The sequence below is a fragment of the Neodiprion lecontei genome, chromosome 1 (genome assembly GCF_021901455.1).
Source record: "Neodiprion lecontei isolate iyNeoLeco1 chromosome 1, iyNeoLeco1.1, whole genome shotgun sequence".
NCBI lineage: Eukaryota > Metazoa > Arthropoda > Insecta > Hymenoptera > Diprionidae > Neodiprion > Neodiprion lecontei.
In genome coordinates this window covers 2,579,497-2,594,234 of record NC_060260.1, presented here as the reverse complement: position 1 = coordinate 2,594,234, position 14,738 = coordinate 2,579,497, and the positions used below count along the sequence as shown (strand labels likewise).

General features: G+C 39.7%; 1 protein-coding gene across 4 annotated transcripts in view; it reads left to right on the top strand.

Moving 5' to 3' along the window:
* LOC107224298 (pyrokinin-1 receptor-like) overlaps positions 1-14,738 on the top strand; it is a 34,953-nt gene that overhangs the window by 13,565 nt on the left and 6,650 nt on the right. For 2 of the 4 annotated variants that reach the window (XM_015664300.2, XM_046743028.1), the window contains exons 3-4: positions 8,728-8,977; positions 9,129-10,022. In XM_015664300.2, the coding sequence (XP_015519786.2) occupies positions 8,809-8,977; positions 9,129-10,022 (1,063 nt within the window). In that variant the 5' untranslated portion in view covers positions 8,728-8,808. Of the gene's footprint in view, positions 1-46; positions 869-8,727; positions 9,033-9,128; positions 10,023-14,738 lie in introns of those variants that run through there. The other 2 variants (XM_046743016.1, XM_046743023.1) reach the window with 2 other exon arrangements.

The following is a 14,738-nucleotide window of genomic DNA, read 5'->3' as shown; positions in this document are numbered from 1 at the left end:
GTCGAAAACTCGGATAGTGTTCAGTTCACGTCGGAAGAATCGAGCGTAAAGTCGGTCCAAAGTTTCCAGTGGCAATAGTGAACAGAATGGTGATTGGAAACGCGATTCGTCCGGTGTTGGGAGAGTTGAGCGATTTTACGCTTACGTACGAGAGAGAAAACATGGGTGTTTTTGCGCTTTTTCTATCGCGCCAAAACCCGGCTCAAGATATATCAAGACGTCATTCTTTCGCGTACTTTTTCTTCCGATATATATAACCGAAGAATTTATGCAGCTCGAGAGTCAGAAGCCGATCAGTCGGTGCAGAAAAAGTGAATAAAATATTGCCGGGATAAATCATCGCTGGCTCTTTTCTAGCATTGGGTTATAGGTGGTCGTGAACACCGTGTAGGTATGTGTAAGGTGCAAGGGCGACGCGCTTGCGTGTCATTGTTCCTGCGGACCGCGAGTGAGCTTCTCTGAACTAAAGCTCGCGTCCCGAGGGGTATCCAGTTTCACCAAAACCACGCTTCGCTTCTCGGACTTTGTGAATGAACGGCGAGACGCGCGGGTCTAGAAAGTGTAGAGCTTGCAAGAGGGGAAGATCGTTGCGCGTGTGCTTTTATTAAATTATTACATAGGTAATCACTTTTTACACGTTTTCGTTTCGCTTCGAAATCCCAATTCCGACGAGTCTCTTCGTATTGTCAACCGTGCGCGGACTTTTTCTAACCCGTAAAATTCACGGTGTTGATAAATGATCGCGTAATTTGCAAAAACTAACTTATAAATTAATGGCTAAACCGATGTGTGAAACTTTCTGTGCGAGATGATGAAGATCTCGACGTGAATTATACGGAGCTTGGGATTCTCGTCTACCGTGTGCAAGGTGAGTCTATGCACAATCACATTTGTTACTTAAACAGAAAAAAAAAGTTTGATGAAAATCAAGGATCTCCTCTGAACAGCATTGCCGAAAGCTTGAATTGAATTTATCGTTCAATTTTCTGTGCTAGAAATTCTCAGTTCGCTAAATGCCTCGAATGTATAATAAAGTACCGTTCGCGAGTGAATTATATTACAATCTCGAGTCTTTTCTCTTTTTTCGTTTTTTTCTCCATTCACCCTGCGAAATTTATTTCGCCAATTACCCCAGGTCAATAAAAATCTCACCCCCTCGAAATTTGTCCTGCCCTGCGTTATCGCGAATTACGTAACAACATTGTACGCGGATTTGTTTCTCTCCCGCGTTCAAGAATCGCGCCCTTTGTTACAATAAAAAAAAAATAAAAATACATTAAAAGGTGCGTAACAAAAGCTCCCTCATTCCAACTCATCATTCGTATAAATCAAACGAAGAATATTAGGTACCGGAACAATGTGCCAGGTCGCAGCTGTACGTCATTAATCAAATTATATACATTCCTCGTACCGGTCGATTTCGAGAGTGCGAATCCAGCACTCTGGCTATTATTGCATGGCCATAAACTACGGAATGCCACATCGGCATCGGCAACACTGACGTTGCACTGCACGGTTCCATGGGCTTTGAATTCCCTCCGCCGTCTCATCGCCCTATCAAAATTATGCGCTGTTTGCACAAGGTTTGTCACTGAGAAAACAGTCTTCAACAATCCGGATTTCCACCCTCCGATACTCCCGCAAACAATATCACGGTGTTTATTGTCATAGCTGCGCGCTGACGCTGCCCATTAAACCGAACCTCGTTATAGTTGCAGCAGTTTGACGGTAACATTTCGTGTATTTTGGCTACTTCGTTTGGTTGTAGTCGGTTATTTTTTTCTGTTATTTTTTTTTTTTTTTCGACATCGAAAGAACGATTTATTTTCCCAACGGAGCAATGTATGCCGCACGGCTTCCGAGTCAAACTAATTGGAGTTCTCGCATTACGTGACCTGTCGTGAAAAATAAAAATGGTTAGCTTCACGGGTGAAATGTAGCTTCGAAAATTAACACCCTGGTATCGGACAATATGCTGTTTATTTCAAGGTGACAAGTGTAATGTTATGAGAGAGAAAAGTAAAATGATGAAATTGCACTGATTTTCCTTAACTATTTTCATTTTTCACCAATATATTTCTGGATAGCAAGTAACGATTACTTTTCGAGCTATGACCAGGAAATCCAGTACCCGTAACTAGTATTGATCACTGCTACTATTTTTATTTTGATGCAACAACAAATTAATAAGACATCAAGTTTTATTCAACCGAGGAAGTGCGGTCTAATAAACATACTGATTTTGCGTTAAAACAAGCAGAAAATAAAGCAATGACAATTACAATCGCCTTAAATAGTTACTCGTCCCTTGTTTTCTCGTAAAAGTTCTCTAGTAACAATGAAATCAAAATAAAAAATCGACCAAATGAAATTTTCCGCAGTTTGAATACGTTTTTGGCCGCTTTGCTTGCCGTCGGAAATTTACATCCAATTGCCAGTCATCAGTAACGCTCGTTGTTAATGCTTGCACTGAGAAAAATTTTTAGTTCCGGCTACCGCTCAGTCCTTAACTATTTTCATTTTTTACCACAACCGAAAAATATAGTTCTAGGTACAAAATGAAAAATAGTTTTGTAGCTGTTACCAGACGGTCTAGTGTCCGTTACTGTTCTTTCTCATTACGATCACTCTTACTATATTTTCTTGTAACTCTTGCGAAAATTTAATGCTTGCGCAGCAATAAATTGATGTTAAAGCCTTACTTGACTGAAAAAGTACCTCGTTTTTCGCAATTTTAACAATATTCAAACAGTTTTTCTTAACGATACCTGTTTTACTGAATTTTTCTAGTTACAATAACAAATAACATTTTTCGCAGTGTGAAAATTTTGCGTAACCGGAAAGTTTCAAGAATTATCGACGATCACGACGTTACAAGTTCTTTTATATCTACTCGTTACACTTTGTTCCACCTCACAAGCCGAGGTGTAAATTATTCTAACGCACTTCCTTGGGGTCCTTATCATGCGAAGGACCGCGATGAAAGTCAAGCAGGCAACTTTGCTACCGCATATAATGTTGGAATAATGCTTGAGGCCCAGAAAACCGTATCCGCGATCTTCTAATCGATGGCTCTGAGAAGCAGTGAACCGATCCGACGTCGATCTATCCTGAGACTTAATAACGCTCCGGTTTTTCCTTCGAGAAATAAGATAACAACAAAAAAAAAGAAAAATATCCATCAAAACTCCATTGGATTTGTCGCTGCAGCGCGCGTTCAGCTTTGATTTTCCTTCTTCTTTTTGCTTGTTATAAAAATCTTTGTAAACGGCCAAACACGCTAGAGCATAATTTCCACGCTTATTATTGATCCTAGGACTTGTGTTTTTTTTTTTTTTTTTTGTTTTCTCATTCGGGTTTATTTTTTTCCCCAAGTAATTTCACAACTTGCCATTTATAATTCTGGTAGAAGCCATCGCTCACGCATTAAATGGCGGAGAAATCGTTAAAGGGCGAGTTCGTAAAGAGCATTCGTGGTTTAAATTGTGGCCGAAAAAGTTTTGGAGAGATCGCTATTAAGAGATGGAGTTGAAAAAGTGATATTTTAACTTCTCCTATATTACATTATCATCCCGGTTCAGTTGCAGTAACGAGACTGGAAAGCGTCCACGAATATCCAGTACCGATTTTTGTCTATTCTTTTTATGTTTGTGTGGTTAGCAATAAATTCAATTATTTATAATTTTTCATGAAACTTTGTTTCCGGGAAGAGGGAACAAAAAAATCGTCAATCTTGCGGAAGTTTGAACGCGATATTCAATAAGTCGGATTTACGAGGTGCGATACGTTATGCTTCTGATAAAATTTGAAGAAAACTGTTCGAAATTTTAACCATAAATCAGAGCGATGCGAACGAAAGTTTTTCAAGCATCGCGCCTCCCGCTGTGCGATGAAAAATATTTCATTCTTATTTTGATAACTTCAATCTGCAGAGTAACCGGAATAAAGCACATTTCAATTTTTTTTCTCCTTCAGATAAAGCTAGCCTCTGTTTGATTAATCGAGCTTATCTCATAAGCTGTTGAAAAAATTTATTTCCCGCTTAAAACCGAGCGCGGAAGAAAGAAACTGACTGCAATTAATTCCTCGACAGGATCAGTGGCGGTAGCAGCCTCAGGGGTTAAAAGTTTTCCGTATAACCGACTGGTTGAAAAAGACAACAAAGACCACGGAGAAGAAAAAACTCGGGGAGGGGCGAGAAATAATGCGGAGAGAAAATTCCCCTGGGATAATATAACAGGTTCGTGGTTGAGACGATTCGCGTCTAGCAGGAAGACACACATGCAAATTTGCAACCCCCTGGATGTCGGTCGGTAGATTCACGTGGGTAGCGAGACGTGAATTCGGGGTGAAGTTGTAAATTTTGCATCGCCCTGACGCACCCCAGATATATATTTCCCATTAAAAACCGACCATTTTTATCCTCCACAAAAATGTTTTTTGTTTTCTTTTTATTTTCAATCGGTTGATGCACATCGCTCGATTAAACATGTGCAACTATACACGGTGATCGCAACGACGCAACCTCATCGAAACATTGTACGAAATTAATACGCGTTGTTGTAACGTCGGTTGAAAGTGGAAAAGCAGCGTGATTACCGAAAATTATCGCTCGTCGTTTGATTTTTCATTTTTTCTACAACGTTTTCTTTGCTTGCTCAGTTATTTCAATAAGTGAAATTCGGAGCGGGGTTGACGAATTATTTTAAATTTTCGAATGCTCGAGAGATAGAATTTCTTTTCATATCGGTATTCCAAAATGTTGAAAGATGAAGTATAGAGTATAGTCTTAATACCTTTTTTTCTACCCTAGATTCTTGAAAATCTTACCAACTATACGGATATATACGGCTGTTTTTGAATATTTTATATTTCAAACCTGTTATTGTGTGTTCCACTTTTTTCATCCCCGACGAATGTTTGAACTGGAAAATTGTTAACAATGTATTTTGAGCTCACCGAGAAATCAGGACAAAAATTATTGGGGTGTGGAATTTTTTTTCCGGAAGGGACAACGAGGGGTTTATTGTTACTGTTCACATCCCTTTCACTTTTATCGCTATCCATTGATAACAGCATCCGCAAGCTCGGACTATTGCTTACTCGATATTAATAATTTCACTGGCTTCCGGTCGGAAACTTCCAGGGTTATCATCCCAACGTGTATAAGTAGACCAGGTACGTCACGTCGCGGTGCGGCGGACAGATTGAAGCGAAGATGGATGGACAGATGGCTACTTCTCGAATATAATGTACTACTTGTCGAAACTCGGGAAGGCAATATTTTTCCAATACTCGATAACACGGCGTGTTTGCCCCAGAGTATTACAGATACATTAGGGTGGTCCTTAATAGGGTTGTTTTTGAATTTTTATCCTCCCAGGGGCTTAAACGCTTTTAAATTAATAAAAACGAATTCCCTAAAAATTCGTGCACTTTATATCAACTATGAGATAGTCCGCTTTGATATCGAAGTATCTTATGCAGGAAGTAGCCTGGTAGAAAACTCGTTTTGCTCTTTGAAATTTTATAAGTCGTTAACGAATATACCGACAATAATGGAAAATACAGTGCAATATATTTTACGATAGAGTTGTTTATTTCGTAGCTATACTTGACAGAATAATAGTTTCATATGAATTATACCGTGAACGTTAATTACCATACGAACGCCTTCATTTACAAATTTTAAGCAGTACAGTTTTTTTTTAGAGCGTTTCATTCTTTATTAAAATATACATTTTTCAGTATTGTCGGTGTATTCGTCAACGACTTGTTAAATTTCAAAGAGCAAATAATTTTTTTTCCATGACATTTCCATTAGACAGTTGGATCACAAAGTGGAGTATCTAAGATTTGATACAGAGAACTCTAATTCTCCGGGATTTTTTTTTAATCAATTTGAAAGCATTCACACCCCTGGAAGCATGAAAATTCAAAAACAACCGTATTAAGGACCACCCTAAGCTGGATATACTCACCGTCGTACAAACGCAGAAATACTTTCTGAAAAGATGCAAGCAGGCATATTAAAGAAAATATCTCCACCCGAGGTGCTCTTTAATCATTATCTTCACCTAGTTACTATCCTTAGTATAATTCACTAATTGAAGTGTAACATTTACTATGTTGCGATGTGCGATACGGAGTTAATAAATTAACTAATTTGGAAAATATCATTCGCATTCGTCACAATTGAAATTCTCACGCTATAAAAAAACAGTACGATGGAATGGATAGGCGACATTTTCATCAAATTGTAGAATAAAATCAACACACCTTTGTTAGGAAAGAAATTTCCTTAACACGTGACGTGCACTAAATGTGTCGAATGAAGAAACGCGATTCGTGACCCTTGCGTCAGAAGATTGGAAACTTGATACGTACGTCGTGAATCGATATGAAATCGTTTTATGTTACCATAAAAGCTAAAAGGCTCCGTTATTGATGGTCATTTCTTGAACAAGTAAGAGCTTTAATTTTGCCATTAATAAAATATGTGTAATTACGCACTCCGCATAGTTGCAGTTTTCTGTAGGTATTAAATTGTGCAGCTAGTCTGAGGTACCTACCGATGACCTACTGAGTTAATAGCCCTAAGGGCTAATCACTCTCGAGAAAATGACCACCTTCCACAAATTCAGACGTATTAGGTCTTTGCCCAAGGAATCGCTTTAGCCGGTATAATTTCGTACACACAGACTTGATCGATATGCGATAATTTCGAGTACCGTACCTCCGGTATTCGACTCTGTTTTTATAAATCAATGGGCCCTACAGCCACGGGACTTATCTGCGTATACGAATGTGTAGACTTCAGATAAGCCAGGCTCGTGATTGAATTCCATTACGTGACGCGCCTCCGTGTACGCGGATATTCGGCTGAGAATATTTGGAAACAAAATATCGGTGACGCTTCTGCGATGTATTTTTGCGATTCATAAAAAAATATCTCTGAAAACAATCGTAGAAACTAAATTTTCCCCCCGTTTTCAACGGCCGAAGGTTGGAGTGACGAAGTAATCATTCGGCTCAATAACGCGATAGCTGACAGCGTCGATGGGACGGAATGTGACAGACAAGAATTTTGGCGTACGGTCACGGTTAAAGCTTTCGAAAGCTCGACTCGCGAATTCCGAAAATCGCTGCTTCAAGAGAGTGCTCAAAAGTTAGACAGCCTCTGAAACGCGTCTCTCAATTTACTTTCAACTCGGTATTCATTGTGTTTGTTTGCCGGTTAATGTTCTCCCTGAAGTGAACTACACCCATCGCAATGAATTCCGGAAAAGTTTATCCTTCTCCGACTAATAGCGTAATTACGCAAGGCAAACTTGAATAAATATACAAACGAGCCTGCACCGAGTGTTCTTGATAGTGCGGAGTTAATGCCGTCCTTATCCCTTAAAAGGCGAGACCCGCATCCGGGTAAATGATTTTTTAAACTGAACGTTACCTCCGGATCGTGGCCGCGTCCGTAAACGCCGCAGAACACGAAATAATGCGTGAATGATCGTTCAGTCCGCTTGACATTTCGCTATAACGAGCAGCGGTCCTCGCCAAAACTCCTGATTTCCTCGCACCGACAAAGGACAGGTTTCTATTTATAGAATGGGAAGAAAGAATAACAATCTCGACCCTCGTCCTTCCTCGCTGACGCAATTTTTAAGAACTTGGAAGAATATGCCCCTTTTGAGAGCTAATTTTTCGCGGGTTAGAAGGAGAATTTTGTCTTCGTAATCGTAAGTTTAACGTGAAACTCCAAGGTGTCCAGTTTACGAGAATATAGCCATGATCCAACGAAAATAGCTTCCGTTATTTGAATGAAAGGGCTGGGCCAAAGTGTAGGCAATTACTCCGAAATGCTCGGGGCTTTTTCTTGCCGAGGCCTATCTCGCGGTTACAGGTCTTATCGAACGATAAGAGGAGCACAACCAGTAGGGTGTTTCAAAAAAATAATTTACGATTTTCCACCGTCGTATCCCCGAAAAAGTTTGTTTACGTTAAAAGAAAGGTTTTGTGAAAAGATGTGCGTTTTAAGTCATGTGGAAGATAGCGCTTTATTCACAATTTGTTGAATTTCTGAAGAAACACGTTGTAGCACTTGAATTATTATTTCTTTCCTGACGTTTATGTTCAACCCAAAGATCACGATCCATAACACAACAATATATCAACTGGGAATCTTATTCTCCTAAATTAAAAGTTCATATTGAATTATAACTGTTTTATGAGATTGAATTAACAGAGAAAAAGATCGTCTGATATGCTTCTCAAACATCAACCGGAGACTAAATACTAGAAGTGTGGGTCTTTTGTGTGATGTAAGTTGATATTATGTGCGATGTAAGCAATAAGGAAAAAAATTTATTCGGGATACTTTATAAATTTTTAAAAACCTACAAAAGTAAAAAATCAACTGAGCGCGATTTTCTACCTACCGTAGAACGCTCATCTGTTGACAGAACCTTTCTTTTAACGCAAACAAACTCTAAGGGGGCTCCATGGTAAAAATCGCAAATTATTTTTTTCATCACACCCTAATAATCACCGTTGATTATGCATTTTCTTCAATAACTTTAATCAACCCGTGAAGCGTGTGAGACCCTGACTTTCAGACTCGGAAATGGTTCTCTCCCAGCCCCTCAGTGCTTGGAATTATCAAAGTCAGCCAAAGAAGCTAATTGGTTAACAAATTTGCTAAAATTTCATCTTCGCATATTTTCGCAGAGTGCAGAGATTCATCGGAATGTGGAAAGACACTTCAACAGTCCCTCAGTGAATCACGTCAAGGCCGATGATGGCTCCTCCATGCTTCCAGACACGAGACATTCCTTTCCCGACGAGTGTCCTGAGGGACGAAAGCGCGGCCTTCAAACCGGAAGAACCTCCGGTGGAAGATTATCAGGCCTTTTATTCCTGAACGGAAAAATGCCCGTAAAGCCGACCGGACGGGGTTCGACAACCTCGTCCAAAGAAGGTAAGAACCTTGTCTAAGAACCTGGGTGGCATGGTTCCTCTGATCCTGGAGGACGGTAGGTGGCTCTACAGATACCAGGAGACGGTGAGTCCAACGTCGCTCTCCTTCTCGGAGGCCGAGGCGGCCTCATCATCCTCTGGTCTCTTCTTAGGTGCAACGGGGACGCCGGTTCCCTCTGGGTACCGGAGCACGTGGGGGGCGCGCCGGGACCCCCTCTACATCGTGATCCCGGTGACGGTTATATACGCGGTGATATTCCTGACCGGCGTCGTCGGTAACGTCAGCACCTGCGTGGTTATAGCGCGTAACAAGTCCATGCACACGGCCACCAACTACTACCTCTTCAGCTTGGCGGTCTCCGACTTGCTTCTCCTGGTCTCCGGACTTCCGCCCGAGATGTACTACATCTGGTCCCACTTCCCGTACGTCTTCGGCGAGGTGTTCTGCGTGATCCAAGGATTTGCCGCCGAGACTTCGGCCAACGCCACTGTGCTTACGATAACAGCGTTCACCGTCGAACGCTACGTGGCCATTTGCCACCCTTTCCTCTCGCACACGATGTCCAAGCTGACAAGGGCGATAAAGTTCGTCGTTGCGATTTGGCTGGTCGCTCTCTGCCTCGCCGTTCCGCAGGCCATGTCCGTTGGCATCGTTTACGAGACCTTCGACGACGGTAGGATTCCGTACGAGGATCACTACGTTTGCGTTGTTAAGCGGGTCGTCATTCCTCACGCCTTCGAGATTTCCACATTCGTATTCTTCGTCGCTCCTATGACTCTTATCACCGTTTTGTACGTACTTATTGGACTCCAGCTTCGACGCTCCAGCGTAATAGCGAGAGGCGGCGCAGCCGGAAGCAGCGTTTCCCTCAAGGCCAGGGGCATGTTTAAACGAAAGGAACGACCGGCCACAGAAGTCGTCGCCGTTATGCTGCCAGAGACTTGTCAGGGACAGGGAAACGATGCGAGCCTCAACGACGATGGAAGGAAAAATTACTCCAAGAATGTTCAGAACAAGGCGACGAGGCACGTCGTCAAAATGCTCGGTGAGTTTCCACTTTTCTTTCATTCATTTTAAAGTCATGTTTCATCGGTGCCTTTTGTCAATTTTATTACGAATTAGTCGCACATTAAATATCTTGATGTTACTTCTCGAATTATTATCTTTGTAAGTTGTACGAAAATAGAAGAATATTGAACATTTAGAGACAACCTTAGACATCGATGCTTTATTTTGCATAAACTCAAAATTCGATTCCACTACATACGATAGCTGATTTTATTCAGACGGCTGTTCTCTATAAAGTCACTGAAACATGGATTTCCCCTTTTTCCAATAGTCAATTCACTGTTTGTCGACCATAATTATATCCTTGCAATTGTGTGAACTAAAGTACTTAACGATATCAGCATAATAGAGAATCAAGTGTTGTGAATTTGCAATAAAAAGTCTTCAAAGTTGAACGAACATTCGTAGAGTCAAATCGAATAAATCCAATTGATTTTCAACCTATACTTTGAAACGATTTGAAATAAATCGTCGATGTCAAAGTGTTTTTGTTATTTTTTTTTCATTTTTAATACCAATATATTTTCTATTTCTGTATTTTTGAAGAGATCTTCTCAGCTCACCGCAATACAATAGAATCTGATAACTGTTCAATCTTCGACTATCTCGTAATAAAATAAATACAAAATATCCATTTTTTTTGCTTACAAATCACCCCAACTTAATCAGCTTTTTTTCTTTCGCCGTATATTTCTTCCAACAAATTTTGTTTTTTCTTCTCTTTACTTATCTTCACGTCTGATGCATCGTTACGAGCCGCCCTTATTTAAGGGCAGGGAAATGAGTAATGAAAAAGTGAGTCGCGTACGCTGCGACGAAGACTTTATACGATTTTGAAACTCGCGGGCGCTGTTTCTCCTGAAGTTTTACGACTTTGGAACTAGTTGCCAGCGGTTTCGAGGGTCGAAATATACCTACCACAAGTCTCAGACTTAGTAACCCTCCCTCGGTGTCAAAGTGCTACCTACTTTGTCATTGGTCCATGCACGCGTTCAGCTAATACTGGATGTTGTACGTCAGAACCTGCATGCGGTGCTTCACCTTCTGCGAGGGTTGAAATATATCATTGTAACATTCGCTGCGAGCCGGTGATTTGCGGCGTGAAAACCTAGAACGTCAGAGTCATTTTTCACGGTATTTTCTAGCTACGAATTTATCTGTTTCACAGGCGGAACGATGCCGAGTCCTGGAAAAAAAATCGATCAGGCTTTCATTTTATATACCTGTAATACATACACTGGCTTTTCGGTATATCGTGTGAGCATTTGTCCAAAATCATGTATACACACAGTATACCTATATCCACTATCATTTTATTTCTTGCTGTAAAAAAGTAATCGGGATAAAGTCAGTGACGTTACTTTAACGATGCATGTTTGGGAAAAATCGTTATTCCGCACCCTTAGCAATGTTCGAAATTCAATAAACGATAACAAACAACACATAATCTTATTTTGAATGTCGTTATGAAATTGTGAAACATAGATTTTTCCCTGATGTTTCAAATGACAATGTATGAAAAATTTATCTACATCACGGCAATATCTGTAGCAGGGATGATCGGCTATCGAATGTCTATTTTTACCAGACGAGCTGCGAAAGTTACTCCCCGAAGAAAGGGCGTTATTCTCGCCATTATGTTTCGCGGCTTCGTAATCGACGGCTCGACAAGATCGTACCTATTCCCTTAGTTCTGGCCTCAGGCTGCAGACGTTAAATCGTCGCCAACGATCATTAAACTTAAGTGCCTCGCTCCGCGAGGGATCGACGCGTAAAGTTACGCTGGGCGAATCTATATACGTGTGTTACATAAACGAACTGTTGCTACGCGCTTATAAGTGCGAACATCGAATCTGCAGGGTGAAATTGCAATTTATACAAATAATAGCGGAACTACGAGGAAAGAGAAAATTTCTAATAAATCTTTCCACCATTCTCTGAGGCTCAAATTTATCCGAAAATTGTAGAATTTGATAAATTGATGAACTAAATCTCCTCCCCGCAACGAAACTTGTGAAAACAGCAAGATATCAAAACGTTAGAATTCCAACTTGTCGACCGATTTATATTACACATTCGTATATTCGTTGGAGATTAATTATTGGGTTTAGAAGTAAACCCTCGCTGAACAATCAACTAGATCACCGGTTAACTACGAACGAGTTAATTGCTGGTTACTGTTTAATGTCATTGATAGTCTGTAATCCGAGTTAATGAACCCCTGCCTCGAATAGATACGAGCCAAATACACCCGACCTTTAATCGTTATCACGCCATTAATTTCGCACTACAGAAATTCTGGACCGAAGGTCCGCGCTTAAGCCGATAACTTTTGAGCATCGCGTTAAATACGGGGAAAATTTTCCGTCACGTGGGTATAATTAGTTAGGATTTTCTACCGTAATTCTTCGTTCCTCATTTTTATTTTTGTCTTTAAAGAAAATTTTCGCGGAATATAACTTTATATTTGTGACGGAGAAAATAATTTCACAGAAAATCTCTCGCTGTGATATTTCGAAGTGGACGACGTGTAATATCCACGACTATGAGGGGAAGTAAAGTATTGTAGAAAAAGATTTCCTTTCTTCTCTCAATCTCCGTTTCCCTCCCGTTCTTTGGATTACGTTCGTAATAGCTCGTGTAATATAAAGTCGAGTCGACGTGGATGAGCGGGAACACGAACATTTTTTTTATCTTTTTCTTGTTATTTTCCTCTTTTCTTTTAATTTCTTATTCATTTTCTTTTTTTAGGCGGTCAACTTTTTCGGCAGGAAATAAGAAAAGTGAATTAGGAGAGATTATCTCGGTATCTCGTGAGCGTTTAACTGACGTGAGGTAATCTTATTGAAATGTACGTGCGGGTGTTTCTAAGTCGATGGTATAACTATACAAACCGTGTGTGATTTCAAATTCTACGATCCATCTCAGTTTTTAATTTCTAGTTGTAACGTTTCGTAGTTTTAAAAACTAATATTTTATTTCAAACATGAAAATGTCGGAAAATAAAATCCGTTAAACGATTTGCAAATGAGATTTTTAGTCTTCTTTAATTTCACGCAATGAAAGGTTATTGGTTAAAAGTGTAGATAAGTATAAATTTGGTAGTTGAAATTTGATAGTTGCTTTTATAAACATGTATGCTAATTATTTCCGGTTCTGTTCGTTCTGGAGTCACACAGCTCGATTTATTTTTCTACTTTCTATTAAAGGTTAATTATTTTGAATCCCTACAGAGTTCGTAGATTTTTGTTTAACAATTTTATTATCATCACAGACTACGTAGTTTAAACTTTTTAATGATATTAAGTATTTTATCTACGGAAAGAATTATGAATTTACAAGACTTAGGCAACTGTCGAATGATAGATTTACCGATTTTCATGTTGGTCGACCACATAATTTTGATCTATATACCGTTAAGTTTAAATTTCATTGTCTCTAGCCTATTGCCTGTTACATAATATCTTATATAACAGTAAAGCCCAAAAATAATAATAATTTTTTAATGCTCACCGTGAGTAATAAATAAAAATGAATTCAACTCAATAATAAATAGTGACGGTAAACGGGCGATTAAGCTAAGCTTGGAAACCGAGTATCGTAAACGTTGAAATATAACGTGATGAAAGCTTCGTTATATACAGTTTAGTGAAAATTAATTGCAGAAGACTGTAAGCATCGCCCTTTGAATCTGTGTTGGCAGAAACCTTTTGTCATTAACGATCGCATGTTTCTAATCTAATGTTAGAATTTCTCCGGGTAAAAACTGTCAGCTCATTGATTAAACAGAAAATTAAATATTACCGCAAGTAAACAAGTCGTAGAGTTTCTTCTTTTTTTTTTTATGTTGAGAATTTATCCTCCTTAAGGCATTTGCCACACTATATATTATTTCGCTCCTGTAGTTATGCAGCTTAGGGAACAAACGTGGGGTAATTTTGACTTTTACGCACGTCGCTGACGCGGAGGTCCATCTAACATAATTTTAGAGGGTGCAGGTTCTCGCTCGGCAAGGAGACGAGGTGGCAACGAGTCTTACGCTCTTGTACTACCTACCTGGGAAAAGCGAGAAGATATGTAAGCTGGTTTCCCTTTATTCAGGGAGCATGGAACCAGCCGTGCAGACACCGGAATACTAAAGCAGAACACAGCCGCGGAAAATCCAAGCTGCTGCAGGTGAAGCTGGGGCGTTGAATAAATGCGGAAAATTTATTCCTTGAAATTTATATATGTATATACAGGAGCAGGGAGAAAATTACAGTGAAGAAAATTTCAGGTTTATACGTATTTCTGACGGAAGGAGGATTGGCGAAAAATACTTTGCCTTGCAATTTTCTTACTCTCTTGAAAAGCACCAATGATCATTGACGGTGACTTGAGAACCTGGCATCAATTTTAATTCCATACCTTAAATATGCTCAAGCGTATAAGATCGAAGTGTGACTGTTGAACGAAGCGAGGAAAATAAATCACAATTTTATTTTCTACGCCTGATTTTCAATTTTTATAATCGATTGACGCCGAATTTTCACATTTTAAAAGAAATCTACATGTTCATTGCCTGATACTTTTACGAACAGCATCCAATCCATTAAAACTTGATCTCAAACGAAGAGTAAATAAAAAAGTAACTTTAAAGTGAATTTTCTCGTATTACCCAGCAAATATCGCTTCGTCTTTTGTTACCGACTCT